General features: G+C 51.0%; 1 protein-coding gene across 1 annotated transcript in view; it reads right to left on the bottom strand.

Moving 5' to 3' along the window:
- Positions 1 to 24,928, bottom strand: part of LOC141917851 (uncharacterized) — a 119,213-nt gene extending 94,285 nt beyond the window's left edge. Inside the window, exons 1-3 of the mRNA XM_074811437.1 lie at positions 24,885 to 24,928; positions 24,337 to 24,358; positions 23,553 to 23,808 (exon numbers count right to left, since the gene is read on the bottom strand). Of these exons, the coding sequence (XP_074667538.1) occupies positions 23,553 to 23,808; positions 24,337 to 24,358; positions 24,885 to 24,928 (322 nt within the window). The remainder of the gene's footprint in view (positions 1 to 23,552; positions 23,809 to 24,336; positions 24,359 to 24,884) is intronic.
- Between the last annotated feature and the right edge of the window lie 1,304 nt (positions 24,929 to 26,232).

The raw sequence follows: 26,232 nt of genomic DNA, 5'->3' as shown, positions 1-26,232 counted from the left end.
AGCCATGAATTTGGCCGACTGCTTAATTCCGTATACAGTAAGGATGTAGCAGGGAGCCTTTTCCATTTTGAATCAAATGGAATTTGTGATTTGCATGCACCTTTTGAGTCAAAATCAAACATTTGCCCTGGATTGGCCCTAGTTTAATTAAAATGATGAGAATGTGTGATATGCTTTTGGTCTAAGGCAAAAAGGATGCACAGCACTGAAATTTGGAACAAACATAAAAAAAATTGAGAAATGCATGGTTGGAAGTGATAAGAAATGCCAAGACTATGTATTACATGGGATCACGGGATGAAAATAGAAAATATCCTAAAAAAATTCTGGCGTACTGTGAAACTGTTGTCGGAAGGTTTGGATAGGATTACATGCTTTATGGATAATGTCCCTGTAACTAGCAGTGTCGAGGTTTGTAATCTTTGCTGTGGTCCTTCTGTAGCACTGATGGGGCTGCTCGTCGGCGTGAGCAGGTTTTCCCCTCTCGGTTTGGTGGAAGGGGATGGGGATTTTATCTTGAACTGGTGGGGATCTTAACATTTGCAGAGATATATTTGTGTATACAAATTCATTTCTTTCTGGGGTAGGGTGCACATCTCTCACAAATGCAAGTTCTAGAAAACAATTGCTCATTTCTAGTGTCATCAATTTAGGGTTCTCTCTCTGTTATTCCTGTCACTTATGCCTTTGTGCAGCGCAGGATTCAGCAGTTTGGGGTATCAATATTTCAGGATGTTGGTAAACAGGCTTTTGAAAGCCTTTAAGCATGTACTTGCCTTTTGCCTTCCCAACCACAATGGCCAGAAAGGAGAACACGGGCACGTCCTCCTACCCCAGCCTGCAGTAGCTGGCCGGCAGGGAGAGGGTGTGTGTTGGGAATTGCTCAGAAAACTCCATTTTGGTGCATGAATTAGTGGATGAAGGGCTTAATCCCACTTCCCAATCGTCGCTTCCATGTAACTATGTCTGCTTCCTCCAGCCTATCCACACTTGTTTTCCACTGTCCCATCATTCTCTTGAGTCACTACTTTGCTCAGGTTGAAGGTAACGAAAAGCAGGGAATGGGGTAAGGTTTTAAGAACACATTTTCCCCCCGAAAATAAAGTTTATATAAAAAAAATGTAATTTCAAAAAGCTGTTAAAAAGAGCAGATGATGCAAATAGATTTTGTTTTCACAAGACAAAATTGCCACTTGAACAGCTGAGTTATTTACAGTCTAAGAGCTTTCCACTCCTAAGATGCTTGTTTGATACCAATAAAGAAAAGACCAACTTGACCTAATTTTAGTCACCCCAAAACTGGTCCCTGGTTTAGCCTGGTCCCTCGGGCCGCTTTTGTAGTCATCAGGAAGCGCCAGCCCCCCCTGCCAGGATGCTTCACCCCCCAGCCCTGGCCACGGTGGAGATGAGGCGATGGATGCTGTGCCGGCTGCCGCGCCGAGGGTGCGAGCTGCCCCGCGGGGCCGACATCGCCACAGCAGCCCTTCAGCTGCTCACGTGCACACGGGAGAAAGCACAGGGCAGATACTATAATGCTGATATTGGGTTAAAGGGTCATTCTTATAACCACTGTTGAAATATAATGTCAGCTGCGTACAGCGATTTCATATGATAAAATTCCTTCCCGTATTAATTCTCCTCTTTTATGAAGAAACCCACATTGGGTCTCCATCAGCCCATCCCATTTCCTACAGCACCATGAGAGCTGACTTTATTTTAATTTGTAAATACTTTGATGTCTGTGGACTTGGCTCTTGTACAGTCCTAAACTACCAGCAGGAGGTAATAGTTTCCAGGACTTAACTTTACTTGATTTCCCACTATTCTTCAGGCTCCCTGATTTGCATTCATCTTAAGGGGGAACTATTCATTTTCGAGCTGAATTTTCTCCTGCTCTTGGGCTTCCTGCTATTCCAGGAGTCACGCAAGGCTCCGTTCTTGCAAACCAACCCATACATATGGTTTGAGAAGAATGGGTGGCAACGTGAATAGAAGGGGCCAAGCAGCAAAACTGCAGATGATTTGGGAAGGGGAGAGAAGGAAGGAGAGAGGTGCAAAGCGTAAGAGCTGGACTGGGAACGACCTGGGGAAACTGGTGAGGGTTTATCCCACTGTCGCTCACTCTGCCCTTTGTGCAGCATATGAAGGGAGAGAAAAGTTTAAGAAAACTCCCATTTTTCCCTATATTTGCAGCAGTGTTTCAAGGGACCAGTTTTCCCAGCTCCCCCTGTAATATCCCAGGGTCCCACAGTGAAATTAAGCCAGCCCACCAGGACAGTTGCTCTCCTCCTGGTTTGGGTCTCCAGGAGCCACCGGGCTGCACCCCCCAAAAGCCACATAACGTACGGAGGATCAATCTGAGCAATCAGCTAATGAGGTTAGACCCTGTACGAGGATAAAGCCCAGCTCAGCCCTGGCCTTTGTCACATACAGCAAAATGCCCAGGAAGTAGAGGAGCAAGAGGAACTGGTGGCTGAGAGGAGATATTCCTGCCCCCAAGGGCATCTTCAACTAGGACAGGAGGGAAACTGGGCAAAGCAGCTCTGTGTACGATCACCTTGGACCCCAGAACTGTGAGTTCAGTGCCACCCACCAGTACCTAGCATCCTTTTAAAACTCTTAGCGAGTGCATCCATAAAAGCGGCAGCCAGCACGGCTGTCATCCCGCCACACACGGCTCGCGCAGCTTTTAGGGCTGTCATGAGCGTCCCCGTCCCTCGAGCAGAGGCCGATCCCTGGGATGCCCAGTGCAAAAGCAGATTTAATGTAGGTACAGCTTATTGCCACGGGTCAGATGGAGAAAGAGAGGCATAAACATCCCATCTTTGAGAAAGATGCCTTCTGCAGCCTCCAGGCTACTCAGCATACCCTGAAGGACCGAGCTCTTTGCACAGAGAACAGACAACCCCAGAACTTAATGCGATTTTAGAAGAGACATCTTACTCCCCCTCCCTCAAACTGTTTTGGTTTGGTGCCCAGAACATCTGGTCACCCTATAGCCTTTTTTTTTTAATCCTATAGATACATTTTCTCAGCACATTGCCGACTGCCAACAGATGAGCTGCAACTGCTGGCACCAGGGAGCCAGCGAGACATTAGCATGCGCGGCGGCTCGGCAGGCAGCCCCCTCCCACGCCAGCTCGGGGGTGCTGCTGCGGGGCTGTGCTGGGCTTTGCCAGTCCTGGCCCTGCCTCGCCGCACCCCCAGACTAACCATACCCGCTTGAGCCAGCCACATTTGTTTCCACTTTAAACGTGAGCTTTAGCCCCAGCTGAAGGGAAAGGGGTCTGTTCTAGTCTGAGAACAGCGTAGGCTTTTGGGGTGTTGTTTTGGGGCCATGGGTCCGTAGGGCTGAGCTACGTGTCCACAGCAGCAGCCCTGTGCCCTGGCTGAGCCCCGATGGGCACCGGGGCTGGCTGCCACCACAGCCACCCATGGGCAGAGACTGGGGACAGCCCCTGCCGGCGCTGAGGTGGCTTAGGTCTGAAATTGTCATTATTAAATTCCTTACACAAACAGAAATATCTTTCCAAGACTTTTACCATTAGCCGTTTGTAGAAGGAAGTCTTTTTCCTTCAGCAGTGATGGGTCCCCGGTGAGCATGAAAGTTGCCCGTCACGGCTCGTGCCCGTGTCTGGAGCTTGGCAGGAGCAGAAGTGGCTCCTCACCCGCTGCTTGGGCCAGCCCAGCGTGGCCTGAGATGACACAGACTCCTACCTCAAGGTAATCTCCCCAAGCTGTGCACTCCCAAGGGATAAAAACTGCCCATTAAATCCAGCCACAAGGAGCTCGGGGTGGGAAAAAAATGCCGGCAGCTGCTTTGCTGTGACACGTGCAGGAGGATGCGCAGAAGCCCTCTGGGGTGGGAGGCCACCGAGGACCCTCAGGACCTCCAGCAGAGCCTGTGAGGACCTCAGAGAACCACCATGAAGTGACAGAGGTCTAGGCTGAGCCTACAGCCCGTGACTGAGGGGCCTCGGGGTGCCTGGGGCAGCTCTGGAGACCCTTTGCACTGGCAGAGAAAGAGGCACAGGGATGCCTTTCTTGCGTGTATCACGCACATTGTGCACCTCATGCCAGTTTGGGGAAGAAATTCGTAAAGTGGTGGCTTTCTCCGGGCAGGATGGCTGTGTCCAGCCTTGCCACTAAGCACTGTCTCGCTGGAGGGGTGCGGGGCGTGCTCCCCTGGCACTTTGGGTGAGTTATTAACAGCCCACAGCTCACAACTGGCTCAGGCTAGGGGTCCTCTGGCACCACAAAAGCCTCACTACATGCAGTCAGATGGCTTCAGCACATGCTACAGGAACCTGACTTTTTCTCTCTCTTGTGTATTCCCCTACAAATGCATTTAAAATGTTGCTATAATGTCAAAAGAGACCCTTAGGATCATCAGATTTCAGAGGTCTAACTTTAAAAAAAAAAAAAAAGCCCAAGGACCTCAGCACACCTAGCCAAGCAAAATGCATTAGAGCCAGGAATAATGATAAATCAGCTCTCTAGCACAGCACCACCGTTCCTGCCAGCTGCTTCGGGGTGTCAGTGCCCAGCGAGGAGCACCCCGGTCTCCTCTGCCAGGCCAGGGAGGACAGCGGGGCCGAGCACCACCATGACCACCCCAAGGGAGCATCACAGCCCAGAGGAAACCCCCGGGGCAAGAACTGGCCGTGCCATGCGGGAACAGCAGTTGTGGGCCGGTGGCCTGCAAAAAAAAGCTGTGCCTGGGCTGACAGCCTGGGGTTGCATCCTGCTGCCCGGTCCTGGGGCTGCTGTGGGAGGGAGAGGTGCTGGTTCACTGAGCAGCAAGGGGCAAAGCACAGCCGAGCACAGCACTGTTTGGGTTAGCAATACGCTAATATTAGTATAAATCGTAACATTTAAAAAAAGTGTAACAAAATAAGCAAATGTTTTTTTCAAACCTTACCTCAGTCATGACATAAGTATTTCAAGATGTTCACCAAAGTATTACAAATCACAGTGTGGGCTATCAATCTGTCAATGAATAGTACAAGCTTTGGTATTTTCGAGTGATATTTGAAATCCTAACCCCATAAGAAAATTAAGTCAGGCAATAACATCCTGTTTTCCGCAGAGAGCGCTCAGCTTCCCCAGCAGTGGGAAAAGGCTGCCGTAGCTGCACTCCTCATTCCTTAGCAAAGCATGTAATGCAAAGCACCAAGCATTAAGCCCTTCTGTTTTACACTGCACACTGATTTGGAAGCAAATATTTTTCCAACAACATCACCAAATTGAAAGCATTTTGCAAATCTGAAACCTTCTCACAATATTGTTTTGGGAAAAAAAAAAAAACCTGACTGAGCGAGCGTCGATCTGTCAGTGACAGAAGCCATTGCTGACAATTTAGCTGGAAAGTGCTAACCCACCGTGTCAGCAGCACTGCCATCCCACCCAGCCCGGCGGGGTGCTGCCGGGTGCCGGGCCCCCCCAGGGCTCTGGACTGGCCCTGGCCCCATCGGGCAGAGGCCGGACCCCGACACCCTGGGCTGGCTGCACCAGAGACACCCTGTCCTGTCCTGCTCCATCCCCTCCCATCCCATCCCCTCCTGCTGCATCCCATCCCGTTCTGTCACATCCCATCCCTTCACATCCTGTCCTGTCCCGTCCCCTCCCATCCCATCCCATCCCATCCCATCCCATCCCATCCCATCCCATCCCATCCCATCCCATCCCATCCCATCCCCATCTGTCCCCTCCCTTCCCATCCCATCCCATTCCAACCCATCCCATTCCATCCCATCCCACCCCACCCCACCCCACCCCACCCCACCCCACCCCATCCCATCCCATCCCATCCCATCCCATCCTGTCCCCATCTGTCCCCTCCCATCCCATCCCATCCCATCCCATCCCATCCCATCCCATCCCATCGCAGGGAAGCAGAGACAGGCACTGCTGCTGCCCCCTGCCGCGGGACTGGCCCCCCAGCCCACGAGGACATCCCGCCCATCTTTTTGGGCTGAAATCTGGAAAAGCACGTCTCCCACAAGATGGCACCGCTCCGGCTGCTCCTCCTGTGCACAGAGCGGTAACGGGCACTGCGGGGGCAAGGCAGGGGCAAGGTGCCCTGACACCAATCCCCGGGCCACACGCGCTTTTTACCGCTTTACAGCTTTATTAGACTATTTGACGGAATTGGCATAAAGCGTTAAAAATGCAAACGTGAAAACCAGACGCAGCCACGGCAGAATATAGACGAGACAAATACAAAAGTCGGAGGCACAATCCTGTTGCCACCGTGCAATGTCACAGCGTAGATACCCCCCACCTGCAGGCCGGCACCCTGGGACAGTGACAGCACGAGGGATAATGGTTTTAAACTGAAAGATTTAGATTTAGATGAGATGTAAGGAAGAAATTCTTCCCTGTGAGGGGGGGGAGGCCCTGGCACAGGTTGCCCAGAGAAGCTGTGGCTGCCCCCTCCCTGGAAGGGTTCAAGGCCAGGTTGGACGGGGCTTTGGGCAACCTGGGCTAGTGGAAGGTGTCCCTGCCCGGGGCAGGGGGGTGGCACTGGGTGATCTTTAAGGTCTCTTCCAACCCAAACCAGTCTGTGACCCCCCAGGGCACCCACCATGATGGGCACCATGCAGCAGGTTCCGCCCAGCCAGGCAGAGGTGGCCAAGGGACCAGGCCGCTGGATGCCCCCCAACCCTCCCGGAGGAAAATCTTCACCTCTTGCCTATTTACCGAGGGCGAACACAGTCTACGAGGCCGTGTCCCTGCCACAGGCATTGTGAGGGATCAGCTTTCAGCAGACAAAGGGAAGGAGAAGCAAAAAGAAAGGCAGAAAGCAGCAAGTTCCGCCTTGCCAAACCAGCCGGGCAGACCGGTTCTTTTTTTAGCTGTTTTGTGACTGAAGGAACTTCCAAGAAAAGAAAGAAGAAAAAAAAAAGCCCAACATTTTGATTGAGATTACCAGTAAGCGAAAATAGTTTAAGGGCCAAGGATGTAGCCTCAAAGGACTGTCAAATATTGGGGGGCAGAGTGTGAATCTAAACCTAGACAATTCACAATAAATAATAAAAATTGTTTTTTAAAAAAATAAGGGTTTAAAATTGCAGAAATGCGGGGCAAGGTGCCCTAAGTGGCAGGAACTGGGGCCACCCGAGGCCGAGCCCCGTCCCGAACTCCTGCCACGTGCAATTCAACAAAAAACAACTGGCAGGGGGATGCTGGGGCGAGGGCTGGGCCCCAGAGCCTTACCTGGGGGGGCCGCCTCCCCCCAGGCGCTTGGGGAGGGGAGCATTGGCCCTCCGAGACTGGAATGAAATATATGACAGATGGTTTAAAAAAAAGCAATTATCAAAGGGGAAGATTTTGGAACATATCCTTTGAAATAAAAATTTGTTTAGCATTTTTAGCAGCTGAAATAATTTTCAGAACATCTGATGAGAGATTTAAGTGCTTCATTTCCTCCTCTCACTCGCCAAGCCATCCGTTTGAAGATTGTCTGTGGCACATCTAGTTCTCTGTTTTATTGCTATTGGTATTTTTCATTGGATAATGGTAGAATTAGAGATCAATGGAAGAGAGGTATGAACCACAATATTCCCGTCCGTTTGAATGTGCGGGTGCTTTTGAAATGCTCCGTGGCTTTGCAGAAGATGGAAGAAACGTATTCTGTGATTCTTTAAATACAACTACATGAAAGTATGTCTTATTACATCTTTCCTTTCTTCCCCACCTTTCTCTGTTCTTCTGTTCTTCCTTGACAAGAAAAAAAAAAAAAAGAAAGAAAAGGGAATGAGCTGTCTCCCTTGTCCGTTATCCATAGGATGTGCCAGATCACTGGAAAAATTAATAAGATCACGTACCTGAAGGTGAGAAAGTGCCTTTCCATCCCAGGCTGCAGGCAGCTGCTCTGCAACGCAGCGGAACCTCTCTCTGAGCTCTAAGATGGGATCTGCCTTTAAAGGCCAGAGAAGAAAAACTACCACTTCATTATCTAAATGTTAAGGACAGATCGCAGCTAAAAATCCGTGATTTCTTTCTAGCTTGAGTGTGTTCATTTTCAATTTCAGAATTTCCAGCCCTCTTCTTTGCGGGCTGCCGCTGGAGTCGGAGCCGCGCTGGCACTGCCGCCTTGCCACCCGATGCTTCCTCGGTTGAAGTCACGTTAAATCCACCAGACCCGTGTGCAACTGCTGCTCGGGGTGATCAGTGGCTGGAGATCAGTGCAATAACCCATTCCTCTGTTCAGAAGATCCTTCTTAAAATTGAGAATTTTCGATGGAATCCATGCTAGTTTTTAAGGATTAAGGTAAAAAGGAACGAGGCGAGTTTCTGTACGCTGCACTCACCCAACGCTGATTTCCAGCATTTTCTGAAACTCAGGACTAATTGATAAAGTGTCCTGGTGTTTGAAAACTGCTCCAAAATATTCCAGTTTGCACAAGGAATTTGGATCGTAAAGAGTGAATTGAAGAGTATAGCCTCAAATAGTTTCCACCAAAGCAGATCTTGAGTGATGAGGAAGACTTCCAGGCTACCCACATAACCCAACTATGGGCAAGGGTCAACTCATGGGTTACAACTTCTGGACTCAGAGTACAAGTAATATTCACAACAACATATTCAGTAATAAAAAACGCGCAGCAGTAGTCAGCACTTTTCCCTGAATTCAGATTCAGGCCCTACGTAAACAATAGCCCCAAAATTCAAGCGGAGCTCCCAGCTGCTGTGGGTTTTCTGTCCGTAGATGGTGGTCGCCTTCCCCAGGGCGCCCACACAGCGGTCGGGAGAACTCGGCGGCGGTGTCGGCAGCGGGTCCTCGTGGACACGAGATCCCGCTGAGGGGCGCTGCCCGGGCGGGCAGGAGGCACCCGCTTCTCCTGGGCGGTTAACCTCCGCGCTGGGCACCGCCGCGAAACGCCCGGAGATGCTGCACGTTCAATGGGATGAGTCTCGGAAAAAGAGGATAACAAGGCCCTGAACGAGATTAAAGAAGTTCGCTGCTTCTGGTGCGAATTTGGAGGAGAAATGCACTCTAATCTTCCACCGAAGGGGAGATTCAAGGCCTTTAAGTCTCTTAAACCGTGTTTGTTAGGGCTGAGCCGTGAACTTCCCTCCAGCTCTGCGGCTCCTTCCGGCGGAGGGGGCGAGGGGAGGGACAAGCGCTGCCAAACCAGAGGGGACGGGGCGGGGGCTCTGCACCCAGGGACTGCTACCAGGGCTGGGGCATCCTTCCGGACAGCCCTCAGCAGGGAATCACCGCACCGCCCATCTGCACCTGGGGTGCCTGGGGCTCCTCTTCCCCCCAGCCTCAGCACCGTCCCCACCTTGAAGCCACAGCAGCACTCACACATGGCAGCCGGGGAATTACCACCCAAAAAAAGGGGGTACACAAAGGTAAGGAAAAACACATCGAACCTCAGTCCCGTCCCTGGGAACTGAGTGGTCTGACGTGGACAGCTGCAAAAGCTTCTCTTTTTATGGGAAAAAGAAGGATAACTAACCTTAGAGCTAATTACAACTGAGAGGCTAAGAATATGCATTTTGAATTTTCAGTGTAGCGAGATCTACGCTGAAGGATTTTGGTTTTATTATTATTTTTGCAGCATAGACCTGAGTAGAAAAAAATCCCAAATGTCAACGGGTGGATCTAAGCACCATGGAAATACAAGCGGAATCCAAGCGGATCACAAACTCGCAGCTTTTTTTCTTTTTTCTTTTTTTGAGAAATACCGTGTGGGAATGAGAAAGCCTTGGTGAGAAAGTGTGCGACGTCGACCGGGGTTTGCTCTGAGAGGTGCGGAGGTGCTGGGGGTGGCTGCGGACGCCCTCGGGGCACGAGCCTGCTCGTGCTGACCCTCCGGAGGAAATCGCACCGAGACCTCCTCGCTCCCGGCTACAGCACATGCGATAGGAATTCATCTCCCCGGCCTGAGAAAAACAATTTTTCCTGAACTCCTGCCGTCTCCCCGGGGCGTCCCCCCGCCGTGCGGCGGGTCAGGATGCGGGGGAGCCCGCAGGAAGCCCGTTCCCTGGCTGGCGGCAGGCGCAGCCCCACGGTGCCGGGGAAACGTGTGAGAGAAATGAAGCGAGTGCTTTCAGGGGAAAACGGAGGAAACGCTGTGCTGGAGTCAGAGAGATGATTTAGCAATAACTGAAACGCAGCCATCGGGAGCTTGGGGGATGTTTTTCATTCTCGCACTCCCTAAGAAAGGTGCTAATTTTCCCGGGTGGACATTGCCCGGGGCTCTGCGAGGGGTGGGGGTCAGGGCCGCGACACACAGGCACATCACAGCAAGGGTGCTGCTAGAAAAAAAGCAAATCCATGTTTTTTCCCTGGTTTTGGTTAGCTGGAAGTCAGCGCAAGGGCAGCGAGGAGGGGTACGGCACAGGAGTCGGTGCACTGGCTTTGGTTAAAGGACTCGTTCGATGTTGCCTCTGCTCAGCCAGAGCTGAGCAGCCCTGGCAGCGCAGAGCTCGGTGCTCGTTGCCTCTGTCCCAGCTGAACAAACCATACCAGTGCTGGGGATCCAGCATCTTCCCTGGGAAAAACTTAATACAGTCTTGGGGCAACTTCCCCAGTCTGACACTTTTTTTTTTTTTTTTTTGATAGGACTCTGATGTAGGCAAATCTGTGGTTTCGTAGGACTGAGATAAACTAAAATAAACATGATTTAATCAAGGAGACTCAGCCATGAAAGATGAGTGCAAAGGGGGGTTGTGTTTGGGAGTACACTAAATCTTTATGGACTTTGCTGTGCAGCTACAGGGGGACCAAAACACGCAGACATGTGAATCACTCCAGGGGCATGAGGTTCTCATTTAAAGTCTTCATGCCTGTCATCTTTCTCTTTTAATTTTTTATTTTATTTATTTTTTTTCTGCAATAAAGACCGAAGTGACTGTCTTCATCTACTTCAATCATAGATTTTTCTGATTAGACCCCCAAGGAAAATGAAAGATGCATCGGGCATCTAAGTGTGACTCGTGTTTCCCTCACCAGAGCACTGCAGATGTGTGTGTTCCGCAGATACTCTGTTTGAAACCAGGGGAGTCTGGAAAAACACTTCTGCCATCTGGCCAGGAGGGTGCCCACCCTTCACAGGACTTTCCCAGGAAGTTTTAAGGCTCAGACTCTACTTTCCTTTGAACCTGACATTCCTGGTAAGTTTGAGTGGGAAAGTGCATTTGATGAGCAGTGCCGTAGCTGCTGCAGACACTGTATTTAGGAATCACAGAATCACAGAGTCATCTCGGTTGGAAAAGACCTTGAAGATCATCCAGTCCAACCATGAAAACAGATATTTAGGAAATAAGCAGTTTGGCACCAAGCCTGGGCCTCGTGGGCTGGCTGAGGAGCCTCGGCGGGGCCGGAGGCACGAGGGGCTGCACCGGCCGCCCCCCAGCACCAAGGTGTACCCAGGACTCATTTTCTTCATCCACCAGAAACTCCTGGGACATGGTGAGCATCAAAGCAAGCTCCTTATTTCAGTGACCTGCTGTAGGGGATGGAGTGGGGCAGCATCTCCTAAGGGAGCCCTTATTACTGATTTCTTCATAACTTCCTTTGCACGTTTCTTATTTGTAAGTATCAGGGAGGTATCTGCTCCTCATCCAGGACAACACCAGTCACTTCGGAAGCCTCCACCCTCAAGCATGGGGGGCCACTACAGTCACTGCTGACACAGGGTAGCACCTCAAAAGGCAGAGAGGCTGCTCACGGCACTGTCCTGCAGGAAACATTTCCAGGCTCGGACACAATATGACAGGATAATATTGAATATAGGATAATATATAATATTATCTTGAAAAAAAAAGTCTGCCTTTAATGGTAGTGGAGGGTTGCCTCCTGGAAGGCCGCAGCTGTGCTGTGACACAGTAGAGGTGCCACAGACCCGGGTACACACCTCCAACTTGAGCAGCCTGAGAAATGAATTGTCCCATTTTGCAAAGGTTTACTGGCTTCTGATGTCTTCCTTGTCCACAGCACTTTGAATTAAAAACGGAAATGCTATTAAGCAGGGAAGTAGTACTGTTGCACGTTAGTTTGTTGATAGGGGAGAACCTGTCAAATTTTCTTCATTCCTGCATGGTGCAGGACAGTGCATTCCTCTTCCTTGGGGTCCAAGGAGTTTATGTTCTGTTCAGATGAAGGGGCAGGAGGCACAGTGCTCCACCAGTCAAAAAACGTGTGTTGTACCCCATTCCTGAATATACTCAAAGCCCCCCGCATTGCTGCGGCCCCGCCAACACCCCTTGATCCACGGCGACTGTGGGGAAGCATCGAGGCAGGACGGGGTGGGCTCACCCCCTTAAGAGGTTTTACCCCCTTTTCACTTGTCCGATGGGTTGACACACGCGACACTGCTCAGCGAGACACTTTGAGATTTGCCGACAGCGGGACGGGCGTGCCTGCGCTTCTTCGCCAAGAGCCTCCCGTTCAGACACGGCTGCCCCCCCACTGCCCTCCGGCACCGCAGTGGGGACCTACCGGCAGCGTTACAGGCCGGCTGCCTCAGCTGACCAGCATCTCCCAGTACCAGCCCTGGGCTGCGGGTCCTGCAGCCTCCCCAGAGCCAGGCAGGGTGGCCCCAGGGGGAAGCAGCCAGTGTTTCCACCCGAGACAACAGCCATGGCCAGAAAACAAGCGGGTTTGCTCATGTAAGAGGAACCGTTAGGCTGAAAGCGGGGGCACCCGGTGAGAAAGCTGAAAGCTACTGCCTGGTGTAGGGCTTCCTATGTCCAAAAACTACCTTACGCTAAAAAATAAAACAGTCTACGAAGAAAATTCACTGAGTTGAGCCAATATGAGCGATTTGGGATAAGTGAGTCCAAGGAGATGAAGCATGTTTAATGTAATTACACATCCACTTCTTGTGATGTACGAGCATGCGAGGCATTACTAATCCCCACACAGATACCTGCAGGGAGGACGATCACGAACAGCTGTTTGGACAACAAGAAATGAACCACACAAACTCCCGGTTCGGCAGGGTTTCGGGAGTCAGAGCTTGTCCGGTAAGTGCAAGATTTACAAGGAATTAAACAGCGCTCCATGAGAAAGTACATTAGTTTCTTATATAAATCGCACTGCCAACTCATTTATTATTGCAATAACCTTCAGCGTTTCCATTATTGGAGAGGACTTCTCCTGAAATGAAAAATGACTTCCCTAACTCGGCGCGTGGAACTTGCCGTCAGACCCAGTTTGGCTTCTTATTTCAGATGGCATGAAAGAAGACATAAAGCCTTACGCCCAAAGCGCGCTATTGATTGCAAACTAATGCGTTGTGTGAGTTTATTGTGTATTGGGGAGTTAATAAATAAGAGAGATAATAATGCAAACAGTATCTCTCCTCTTGGCTTACACAGGAAATCTCCTACTTGGTGGCTGCTGAGGACAGTTAAGCTGCCAGCACCGTTGTTTACATGTGGCCCATTTAATTATGAGAACCTATAAGCTCTTTACCGTCATATTACAGTACTTTAATAACCTATATTTTATTTACACCTAGTTTCCAAGTTTATTACACTTATTATCAAGCATTCACTTAAGAGAATAATTAGAATGACTTCTATGGATTTTCGGGGCTTGCGGAAAGCTAACGATGAGGAGCAGCCGCCTCCTGCGACGAGCTGCGGGAAGGATTGACGGGACCGCTGGCAACGCTCCTGCCGCGGCCTCTCAGAGCACTGGGGGAAACCTCCCTGTCACCAAGGGCTGGCAGCAAATGAGGGGACTGTCCAAACTATCTATCAGCGCACACTGAATGCATGGGTCAAGGGATTGTCCCAAGTCCCAGGACTTGACCCTCTGGGTGTCTCTGTCACTTCCCATGAGGGAAACAGAACAAGGGCGGAATATTTGTACACATCTACCAACAAAGAGAGCGGGGCCCCTGAGGACTGAGTGCAGTGGCACCGGGGTCAGACCATCCCATACAGTACCACCACAGGTGTGTTGGGAGGCTATTCATGACTATATTATAAAACACCTCCCAAATGGCCATTTCTGAATGGGGGGCAAAGAGCAGGAGGGGCCCCAGCACCCAGGAAGAGCTTTCTGACACGTCGGGATGCCTGCCTTGGACTGGCTCTGCATCCCCAGCCGGCACTGTGGGAGCCCTGCTGCCGGGCTGGAGCCCTCGCTCGGGGAGGGCGTAGCCTTTTCAGCATTGTTAAAATGGGTTTGGAGTGTACAAACCACAGAAATTAAGTTAGTGGCGCTCTGAAATATGGATCTGTCAGGTATGACAACTTGCCATGGCAAACATGTCCCTGTGGCTAGAAAGATCCCCCGCGGGGGTTCTTCAATGCCTGGACTTATTCAAGATTCAGGCCTACGGTTGATCATCAGCTTGAACCCAATCATGTATATCACAACCACCTTGTGTCGTGACAGGAACATGGTCCTGCAGCGAGCGGGCCGGGACCCAGCCCTGAAGCTCACGAAGAGCCGGAGCCCCAACTCAGGGACGTGCCTGGGGGGAGGGGGGGTACGGGCACCCTGGCAGCCCCCCGGTGAGCGCACGGCACCTCCAACACCATCACCCTCCCCCCCCCCCCGACGGTGCATTTCATCGCTGCTAACAAAAGCACATCGATAGCTGAGCCGTACTCTGCCCTAAGCACGCGTGGGCAGGCAACAGCGTTCTTTCCACCGTTGCTGTCCGTGCGCGCTGTAAGCGGCAGATATAGGTCAGGGAACCATTAGACCGGAGAGAAATCAGAATTCAGATTGGTTTTCAAGACAGATCTGATCAGTTTAGATAAAACCAAAATCTAGCCACGTTTGTATAAACAACTCAGACGTAATTATTTTCAAACTATTGGCCAATGTACATGTTGCCATGTGTGTCCTGCTTTCAGGAATTAATGTCTTTTACTCATAAGCCACCTACTGCTGTTTACTTTATTAATGACATTCTGGTCATCTCTCCTGAGGGCAGTAAATGAAAGCTAAATTTGGCTCACTGTCTTCATTTCAATGATTTAGTCTATCAGGCACTGACTTTTTATAAAGCTGCACTAAATGTAGACAAATATAAAGAGAATTATTGTTTACTGCTAATGAGCAATCATGTGGCAATAGCTCTGTTTTGCTGCAGAAATGAAGAGAATTTTCCATTGTTCTTTCCCAAAGGCAGCGCTGGTGTTAGACGTGGCTGATGGCTCTTAGTCACGACCTCCGGTAACCACCGCAGAGAGCAGCCCTCACCCCACACATGTTGCAAAAGACCCAGAACCACCCATCGAGATGTTTCGGGGAGGCTGGATAGTTTCACTATGAGCAAAAAATGAATGAGTCCTCCTAAAAGAAAACATATTGACATCCACTAAACAGGTCACTGCTACACTCGACGTGATAATACATTTCTTAAACGATACATTTTCCCTGGTCCTTTAGATGTTCGATAATGCGCGGACCACCCAAGTTAATTTAATGCAAATGTAATTTAACAGATTCCTTGTGTATGTCTTCGAAATGTCTCCAGCTTCTTGCACCGCATCCATCTAAAAAGGAGCAGGATTTTACGCTAGCTCAGTACTTTAAAGTCGGGGTTGAAATGTACAGTAAAAACTTATTATTTCCACACACACACACTCCTCAGGAATGAGCTGGCAGTCAGATCCCTGCAGCCTCCCCCCACCACTGCTGCATGGGGATCCCTTCCCCAGGGACAGCGATGCAGCTCCGGGGCCGGGAGCGGTGCAGGGACCCGTGTGGGTCCCCCAGTGAGGGGCGGACATTTGGGGGGGGTGAGAAAAGGCAGCACCGACACCGGCTTCCATCAGCTTTTTGCATCGGACGGCAAAAGAAAAGAAACCATGCTCCCATTCAGAGGGTGCAGACGGCGCCTTGTGGCACGCGTCTCGCAGCCAGGGACATTTTCCAGCAGCGTTAAACTTCGGGTCATCTCAGAGAGAGCGAAAACAGGTGGGCAGGATCCCCTCTGGCCAGGCATGCCCCGAGGGGATCCCGTGGGACCCAGGGCTGGGCACCCTCAGGATGCTGGAGCACCCAGGAACCAGGCAGCAAGGAGCAGCAGGCAAATGACAGCAACATTTTTACTTTACACAATGGAAACCAACTTGACTCACCAGACCAAACATTTCAGCTCAAATAATGATTCCCATTAAAGAAATGACAACCCTGCCTTATAATGTGTGGGGTATAAAGAAAGGCATTTATAGTACGGGAAACTAATTGGTTTAGGAATCAAATTTGAAAAATGCAACATCTTCATACAGCAGTGGGAGTGCAAACACTCCTATTTTAATGAGCTTCCTCTAAAGGAGGCTAATGTGTAATATTTCTCTGTATGAGTTTGCATTAGAAATCTGCTGAGATGGGAATACTCATTACCTGCTACTATCTGAGCTTTGCACAAAAATATTGGCTTCTCCTGAGTAACCTGACGCGATTATCAATGGCTTGGGGAAGGCATCGTCTGATCGAGGCCTGAAACAACCGTCGTGATACGCAGGTGTGCGGGGAAATTTTTTGCAAAGATGTGATGACTTCTTAGAAACTACGCACGATGAATATTAAACAAATCTGGGAAACTCTTCGTCCTGATGCCTCAGACCAGCCCCATCCTTTCCACTTGCTTTCTAATGAGTCTCATTTATACTGCTGCAAACATATTTTTCTCATTATTTCTCTGTAATTCTGGAGGACGTGCAGCAGTTTCGGCGGGAGCGTGAAACTCCCAGGCACATGCGAGGTGTGGTCGTGCTGGCCGGGCTCAGGCCGGTGGGTGCAAGAGGCAGGATGAAACATCAATTTACAGGTAAGAACAGATTTCGGTAGGGATTGTGCCTACAGGTTATTCACTCTTCTCTTTCCCGTGAAGCCAATTTAGGCAGTGCAACGCTGACCTTTGAAAAGCGTGACCGTAACGTTCAATAAATTCTGTCTTTACAGCTGCACCCTATTGCTGCCGCCTCCTTTCGTTCAAAGGCGAAGGGATCCGCGGCTTTGCCGAAACTTGCAGCATTGGAGTAGTTGAGGTTGCGGGTGTCAGAGGCCCTGATGAGATATGATCAAGCAGTTTTGATGCCCAACAGCTCTTTTTCAAGTTGATGAATTTTTGGATTCCATTTCCGAAGGTTAACTTTTCGACAACAACGTACAGTCACCCGGTGCATGCAAATCAAACAGTTTAAGACTGAGGATAAGAGCACAAAGAGTCCTGCTGCAATTGAGACGTCTGTTGCATACAGAAAACACTGTAAAAAAGGAACCTTGAATATTTCTGCTGGCCACTTAAGGGGGTATTTATTGACAAATATTGAAACAACAAACACAAGCTCCTGCTATTTCCAAATCCACAGACCGAAACGGTGTGAAATGAGGAAAATCTCAGGTAGGGGTTGAGCGCGTGTGGCCCCGGGTGCTGCGGCCCTGCCGTCGGCAAAGCCGGGGAATGCCCACCTGCCCCTCGCTCCCCCCTGTGCTGCTAGCTCACCCTTCCCAACAGGGCTTTTCCTCCAGAAGAGATTGGAGCAGTTAAAGCACTTCACAGGGCTGCGGCTCTTCCTGCAGCTCCACCTTCACGAGGAGAAGCAGAAAAGGTGATGTCTGTGCTAGCAGGGCTTCATGGGCATTTATACTCCGTGCTATTTAAGATTAAAATCCCTTTCATGGTGATCATATACATTTTCCCAAGTAAAATTAAGGGACTTTTTCCTCACCTTATCTTCAAAAGCTGTAGCCAGAACTGTTAATGAATATGCTACTATGCTTATTAGAGTTGTTGTTTGTTTGCATTTAGCTAAAATAAATTTGAAGAAAGGCTCGCCAGATGCTTTTTTAAAAACAGTGGTAGAAAAAACCCCACTTGAGCAGGGGTGTTTTGGAAAGAATTTCATTTGCATGCCTTCATTTATTTTCATTTCAGCTTGCTTTTACAAATGTTGAAAACCACAGAGAAATCTGACTTTGCTAGGGCTCCTTCTCCAACAAGCAACGCTGTGCTGAGTGGTACGTAATACTTGAGGCTTTACATGTCACCATGAGAGCTATTTATAAACCACAATAAACACCACATTTATAAGGAACACTCGAGCTCTTCCAGAGCAGACACTGCTCACTACCTGAACACAGAGTTCAGAAGCGCTTCTTCAGTACCTGTGGTGCAAACTCGGAATAACTTCTTGGAAATATCAGGAAAACACCTTTGGAATACGTGTGCTCGAGCGAGGAGTGATGTTGCAGGTGTGGTGAAGTGCGGTCTTGCCACCCCCGCAGTCCCCCACCACAGCAATAGGGCTGGGTTCTTCACTAGCCGAGTTGTGTCAGGTGGTGGCCTGGCTCCTTTCAGTCACATCTAGCAGCTGGGAACTGGGGGCACCTGCCTGCCCGCTCCCAGTGGGTGCCCAGCTCTGGCTCCTTGGACCACTGATGGTCCACGGACAGCGGTGTGGCAACCTTCCAGCAAACCTGAACCTTCCAGCAAACCTGAACCTTCCAGAAAACCTGAACCTTCCAGAAAACTTGAATCTTCCTGAAAACCTGAACCTTCCCGAAAACTTGAACCTTCCAGCAAACCTGAACCTTCCAGCAAACCTGAACCTTCCAGAAAACTTGAACCTTCCAGAAAACTTGAATCTTCCTGAAAACCTGAACCTTCCAGAAAACCTGAACCTTCCTGAAAACCTGAACCTTCCTGAAAACTTGAATCTTCCTGAAAACTTGAACCTTCCAGAAAACTTGTATCTTCCAGACTGGACGAGAGGAAGCATTTCTTCACCCAGAGGTGGTCAAACCCTGGAACAGGCTTCCTGGAGAGGGGGTCGCTGCCCCAGGCCTGTCGGTGTTTAAGAGGCAATTGGACAATGCCCTTAACAACAGGCTTTAACTTTAGGTCAGCCCCGGAGGGCTCAGGAGTTGGACCAGATGGTTGTTGTAGGTCCCTTTCAGCTCAAATAGACTATCGTATCGTATCGTATCGTATCGTATCGTATCGTATCGTATCGTATCCTACCCTACCCTACCCTACCCTACCCTACCCTATTCCTGTTGGCGGCCGTGCCCTCAAAAGGCAAGGGAGCATCTGCCAGAGGTTTTGGCAAGAGGTGAGGTGGCCGTGCCGCCCGCACTGCCGCATGTTCCAGAGGCTGCTGCTTCTTCCTTTCCTTCTGCGGCCAGGGAGACGGGGGAGGCAGCGGCAGCGGGGGGCTTCATCCCCTGAACAGGGCAAAGCCAGGGCACCCATCCCTCTCGGGCAAGCAGGCAGGCTCGCAGATGCCGCGCTCAGAAGACGATCGGAAAGGTCAGGAGCATACATTACACCTGCCTCCTGGCCACCGCGGCATATGCTGGTGGGTCTTCTGTGGCTGGTAACCTCGGGCAAAACTGACCTGGCAGCCAGGACCGGCTGCGGCCCCTTGACTCGTCCCCCAGCCGCCTGTGGAGCGGTGCCAAGAGGCAAACCGGCGTGTCAGCTTTCCCGGGCAGGGGGAAGAACAGGTGTTTTCTGAGTGGGTCTTAGGAAAAGAGATGGGAAACAACAGTGACAGAGATGGGAGCTGATCCTGCCTGACGGTGATGGTTGATGACTTGCTAGTGCCCAGATACGGTGCTGCCTGTGAGATCTATCAAACTGCTAGGTCAGCACATAAATATTTAAGGGAAAAGACTAAACTGAGTTGTCGTTTGGTAGAGAGGGCTATTATGGGTGAAATGTGAGCAGCACCATGCTGCGGTTCAGCCGTGTGGGATAGCGGCTTAGGGCAGGACCTGCAAACCAGGGGAGCCTCAGCAGCCCCTCGGCAGCCTGGGCACGGGCGCCCCGGGAAGAGGAACCGGGACCCCAGGAAGTGGGGCTGACCCACACCGGGGTGTCTGTAGGGGTTTTGGGGCTGCAGATCACAGCACCAGGCTGCGAGAATGCAGGACGGGGCCCACGGCACCCTCCAGCCAGCAGAGGACGTATTTCTTGCTCAGAGAGGCACTTAAGTTGAAAAATAGCTTTTTACAGGAGCCACGAGGCTGGGTTAAAACTCCAGAGGCTGCTGGACTGCCCTTCAGATAGGATTTTTTTTTTAAACTGTTGTCATCTTGGTGTTTGAGCCCCTAGAAACGCTGCTGGTCGTGCCCACGGCGGAGCAGAGCCCCGAGCACGCGTAATCCCGCGCCTGGTGGGCACCATGCTCAGGAGGGCACCGTGCCCTGCCCCTGCCAGGCTCCCCAAGAAAGCACCAGCAGCCTGAGGAGGGGGCAGAGACCCCCGTTCTGCCCTGCGGCGGAGCTTACTGGTGGGGAAAACCCACTGCACACAACTGCCAACTGTGAAGGGAGAAGCAAAACCTTAATGCACAGCAAGAATAGCAGTCTGTATGGGGGGGCAGGAAGGCAGCTTTGAAAATGAAAAATATTCATTTAACAAGAAGTAAAGAGCTCCAGATCCCGCTGCCGGCTATAATTGTGCAGCCTCGCTGAATCCACCAAGGTTGCAAGGGTTAAGGGAGAGCAGAATTTGGCCAGTGGCTGAAATAGATAAGCCATATGTCTGCACACCCCTGAATGTGGGACAGAAATAATTACGTGATATTCCTGCTGATAGTAAACCTACTATATCATCACCAGAAATGACAGTTTTTCACGGTATGTATGTTTTCAACAGAACACGTCGCAAGAAAATTGATCCTACGTGGAAGTTTTTGTTTCGTAAGGAAAATGCAAACAAATCGCCATTGCAACGTCGTCGTGGCTGGGCTCTAAGGCCAGCTGGGCTGGGTGGCGGGGCGGGCTCTCTGCCCAGGGCTCGTGGCGAGCTGGAGCCCGCCCGGGGCGAGGGCTGGCAGGGGAGGGTGGGCTGGGGGGCGGGGGGGGTGCGTGGGCTTCCGCAGGGCACCCGTCCCCTGCGCGCAGGCCGTCGCACCCGCAGACGGGCGCTGCACGGCGGCTCTTTGTGCAGGGCGAGCCGCACGCCAGCTATCACCAGCTCTACGTGTTTACATTCCTTCTGCTTAATATTTCTGTAATCTTCTCTGGCATCATACACTCGTAATTTTTCTCCTCCTACTTCACACTTTTGATAAGCCTTCTGGTCCCGCAGCAGATGCATTGTGAATCTTCTCCTTCTAAGTATCTTGCATATGTTTCATTAAAAGTGTTTGTTTCTTTGATCAGCTTGAAGTTCTGATGTGAAAAAAAAATAACTTTTTGGACTTTGCTTGGCAGCACCCGGCCCCGAGATGAATAGCGGCGTCTCGGTACAGGCAGTCACTCAGGGTCCTAATGTCACTCATTTACTCTTTGCCAAGGGATTTGCCCGTCCTCCCCACGGCGGCTACAATGTGCACTGGCACCCAAAGATAGAAAAGGGGCTTTTTATCCGCTACACTGTGCAACTGCACATGAAAGAACATGGTGGGAGGTGCCAAATGGGAGCAGCAGAAATCGGGATATATTTCACCCGCCGTTGCTTAGCGATGGGAAGCGCGGGCAGGCTGGCATTTCCCACAGCGGGGGCACCAACCCCCGCGCTCCCCCCCGGCGTGGGCCAGCCCTGGGCACGAGGGAAAGGTCAGCCGTGGTGGCCGGAGGGGAGAGGGCAGGCATGGGGTGCCCCGGAACCCCGGCAAGCGCCCGCGGCGAGGGCTTGGGGCGGAGCTGCGCAGCTTCTCCACGGTAAACCGAGGCACTGCCCGCACTGGGGACACGCCTGCCCGTACCGTATGCGGGTGGAAGTGCTGCCATGGGTGGCACACGGGTCCCACCACTCTTCACGGGTGCCCAGTGCCCTTGGGGCTTCGAAGAACTCGAAGGACTGGGGCAGCCAAGCTGCATGCAGTGAGGGAAGAGATGGAAGAGCAGCTCTGCCAGCACACAGTCCTGCATTGCCACCGCCAGCACCACCTCCACCACCTCCCTGCACCACGCAAGGAAACCACCCGGATGTTGGGGTCTCCCCCAACCCGCTCACACCGTTCCTGAGTGCCACCGCAGGACAGGCAGACCCCAGAAATCCACATGGGCCACCCCCCTGGGCTGCCCTGCGCCCCGCAGAGCGCACCTCAGGCCAGGCAGTGAGCCTGCAGTGAGCGACGGGCGCACGGCTTGCTAACAAAGACCCTCTCGGGCGGCGGGTCCGGGGGCTCGTGGGGAGGCAGCCCCATGCCGAGGCATCGCTGCCGGCATCGCCAAGGCAGCTCCTCGCCTGCCACCAGCATCATCCCGCCGGTGCTCGTGTTGTGGCTGCTCACCATTCCAGCGGGGGAAAGACCCTCGCGTGGGGCAGACCCTCTCCCCATCCCCTCTTGAAGCTTTCGGGGGACCTTGGAGAAGGGGTCCTGCCCCGGCACCAGGCTGGGGTGGTGGGCAGGGCCCTGGGGACAGGGTCTGCAGGGCCAGGGTCTACCCTGTGCCGTGACACAGAGGCACAGAAACTCACCCCACCCCGGGTTGCCAACCACACCATGAAGCTACCGCCTGGGGCTCCCCACCAAAGGGAAACGGGAGGAAAAATTACCATAATAACAGCAACAACAATAACAATAATATTTTCTTTTACGCTTATACCTCACCAGACTAACGACTGTGGCGCGTGCAGGTGCAAGAGCCACACTGCTATTAGCCTTAATATCACTGCCTCCTACTTGCCCTGTGCGGTTTATTTATTGCCGTTTGTATTACCGTCCCTTTCACGAGCTGCAGGCAGAATTTCCAAGACAAACTAACTGTAAAAACCAATTCTTCCAATTATTGCTAAAAAAGGCGCAATTGAACCAGGAGTCACAAGGCTTTCGCAACCCTCCCCTCAGCAGCAGGAGGCCGGGTGATCCCACGGGTTCCTGCAAGGACACCGTCTGCCCAACACACGGTGAAAACATCCCCCTCAGATATCCCCGGCATCCTCGGGGAAGCCGGGCCGAGCTCAGCTCGTTCCAGAGACCGGCCAGACGCGGGCTCGGGCAGCGCAAGCGCCCAGGACTTTAACTCCACTCCAGACACCCTGCACAAGCGCCGGCAAAATTCCTGCCTGGATTAATCGCCCCATGCACATATTTTTATTGAATCACTCTTAACACAGCTGCCATTCATAAAATACCTAAGCCTGTACTTTTATTCCTGTTGGAAAACATATTTAGTTACAATTCCTACAAATGTGTGGATGTTAAAAATAACATAGTATCCTGCAAGCCTTAACACATATGGTATTTTAACTTCCACTAAATCAAGAGTATCCTAGATTATCTAATTCCGCATTCCTTTATAAAAGCAGGATGGCACCTTAATTCAGGACGTGTTAGCCCCCCGAGCCCTGCAGCACCCCCTCTCCTTCCTTGCACCCCCTGAGAGCTGCTGCGCGGGGGAATTAATGGTTTATTGCTGCTCGGACGACCTCTGCGCGGGTATGGAAAAGGAGATGTAGAGCACCTCAAGCATTTTCCCCTCCGTTTTTAAGAGCCCTTCAGCCAGCCCCTACCAACCCGGTCGGGAGAGCCCTCGTGGGTTTGGGCGGGCGTTGCGCCAAGCCACGACTCGCGACAGCTCTCCAGGGGCCTGAGCCCACCTCCCTGCACCCTCCCCCGGGCAGCCGGCACGGCCATTTTGCACATCGATTCCATCTCACCTTGGCTCACAGGCGGCGAGAAGTTAGGCAGGAGCCCCGTCCTTGGCAGTCCATCATCGCGGCCCCAGCGGGGAGGAACAGATGCTGCTGGCTGCTCACGCTGTCCTGGAGGTTGCCGAACAATTTGGGGGTGATGGATGTGGCACTCCGAGCTGATTTCCAGCCACGCCGTGGGCGGCCCAGGGAAGACACTCTTCCAGGCAGAGCCCCCCCGGGCACGGTGGGCCCTGCTCAGCCCCGGCAGCAGCTCTGGAGCCTACAGCTGCTCCTCAGTGCCAAGAGTGCGGTCTGCTTCGAGCTGTCTGCCCCGTTGAGCTCCGCTGGGCTCTGCCTTGTCTCCTTCTCAGCTCCACCGCCCACTGGAAATGACCATTTTCCAGTAAGGTTGGCTCAACATTAAAAAAAAACCCCTATGTACTTATCTCACTCACAATATGAAGACCCAATGCAATACTTGAGCTTAAATTTAATTAACTGCAATTATTTGAACCAAAGTCAACTAATCTATTTCCATTCCTAGAGGGATTGGAGCACAAAAAGGAGGCTTTCAACCCTAGAATCAAAGTTTTGGCCCCTAAAATTGAGGTTTTGTACTGTAACAGTGAGGGGTTTGCACCTAAAATTGAGGGTTTGGACCATAAAAAGGAGGCTTTCAACACTAGAATCAAAGTTTTGGCCCCTAAAAGTGAGGGTTTGTACCCTAAAAAAGGAGGGTTTGTACCCTAAAAATGAGGCTTTTGTCCCTAGAATCAAAGTTTTGGCCCCTAAAATTGAGGTTTTGTACCCTAAAAGTGAGGGTTTGTACCCTAAAAAAGGAGGGTTTGGACCATAAAAAGGAGGCTTTCAACCCCAGAATCAAAGTTTTGGCCCCTAAAATTGAGGGTTTGTACCCTAAAAATAAGGCTTTCATGACTACAATCAAAGTTTTGGCCCCTAAAATTGAGAGCTTGTACTCTAAAAGTGAGGGTTTGGTACCTAAAAATGGGGGTTTGTACCAACATGTGATGAAATCCTTTAAAGAAGCGAGGCCTGCATTCGGGCAGTATTTTTCTGCTGTCTCTAGTTTTCAGCTGCCCCTTTTTCCCTGTGCCTGGTACAGCCACAGGTGGTTTGAAAACGTCTCCTGCCCCTTTGCACCCAGGACCAGGCGCTAATGAAGCACCGTGCAAAAGCCCAAACGGCCGAGGAAAAGGCAGGATAGTGCAGTGTGACACTTGGTGACTGCCTCAGCTAGAGTCCTCCCTGTCACTGAAAGTCACCGTGCCCCCAACTGTTCCAAAGTTTCACATTCAATTTTTCTGATGTCTTTCATGAAAAATGATATTTCCTTACCCATCACAGAAGAGATTTTCCCCGGCAGGTATGCTGTCGAACATGTTGCATTCACACCATGACACAAAGTCTAAAAATCACAGAGAGACTAATTACTGGAGGAAAATTACACCAAAAGACCGATTTCCTGGTGACGGAGATGACAGCCCAGCGCCCGGCCCCCCGGCCGCTTTGGGCAGCTCGCTCACGAGATGCTGTCACACGCTGCTGCCCTGGCGCCACAGGGGAGCAGGGCTCAGCACCTCAGAGCCCCCCACCAGCCCCCCGTCACCATTCCCTGACACCTTTGGAGCAGGGAGCTCCCGCCAGGATGGCTCCAGCTCTACCGAGCACCTCGGAAATAGGATTTTCCTAACAGCCTGCCCCTATGGGCGCTGCCGCAGCTGCGCTCCCCCAGCCCCTCACACTCACCCGTCCCCGCGGTCCCCGGGGATCCCATCGGCACCGGTATCACCGGCGGGATGAACGCGGCGGGGTTGTGGGGGCTCAGGAAAGCGCGAGGATTCAGACCCCCGGGGGGAGGCCACACGATGGGTCCGGCATCGCCTGCAGCGTTCAGTCACCTAAAATAAATTTAAAAACACTTAAAATTAAAACGTGTCATATCTGCCTCCTCTCTGCTTTCCAAACTTCTTACCAGGAAGTAATATTAATTCTTGTGTAGAAATGCAATTAAATTAATGCTGCAATAGTTACAAATACAGTCAAATAATCCTTCAACTGTAAGACTTTATATAACAGCAAAAATGCCACAAAGATAATTTATATGAAAGCTGAGGTATGGCTGATGAATTAGTTCATATTTACCTAGATTATGTATAATAAATGTAATGTATATCATTTATATCTATATAGTTCTAATTTAGTTGGAATCGGAAAATAATGCAACATGAATTCATATGAAAAACAATTTTGTACAGGAAAATTAAAATGGTAGAGCATATTGTTTTATATGAAATATTGAGCTGTGCAATCTTATTTGTTATATGCTTTAAGCAGACTTCAGTAGGAAAAACATATTCGTTCCCTTTGGAGCTTCTTTATAAGTGTATAAAAGCTTTAATTTCATATGGTCATAAACGGGTTGAATTTCACAAAAATGCCATCAACATTTTTCTCCCTTTTTCCATCACCATTAAAATGTGATAAACAGATATTCAGGAACGCACACCACCTCAAACTTTGTTTCTTTTCTGTTTAGTTATTCGGAGAGCTGTTCTCGCTCGTTAATAAAAAATAATTATTAAAAACTACTGGCGGTTTCTAAGAATCAGTTTTGTGGGGAAAAAAACCCAACGCATTTTGTCTGCGCTGCGCCTGGGGGGTCAGGGGCCGCAGCTGTGACCGA

Source organism: Strix aluco, chromosome W (genome assembly GCF_031877795.1).
Source record: "Strix aluco isolate bStrAlu1 chromosome W, bStrAlu1.hap1, whole genome shotgun sequence".
Lineage (NCBI taxonomy): Eukaryota > Metazoa > Chordata > Aves > Strigiformes > Strigidae > Strix > Strix aluco.
Note: the sequence above shows the minus strand (reverse complement) of the source record. Positions and strands in the feature narration are given on the sequence as shown.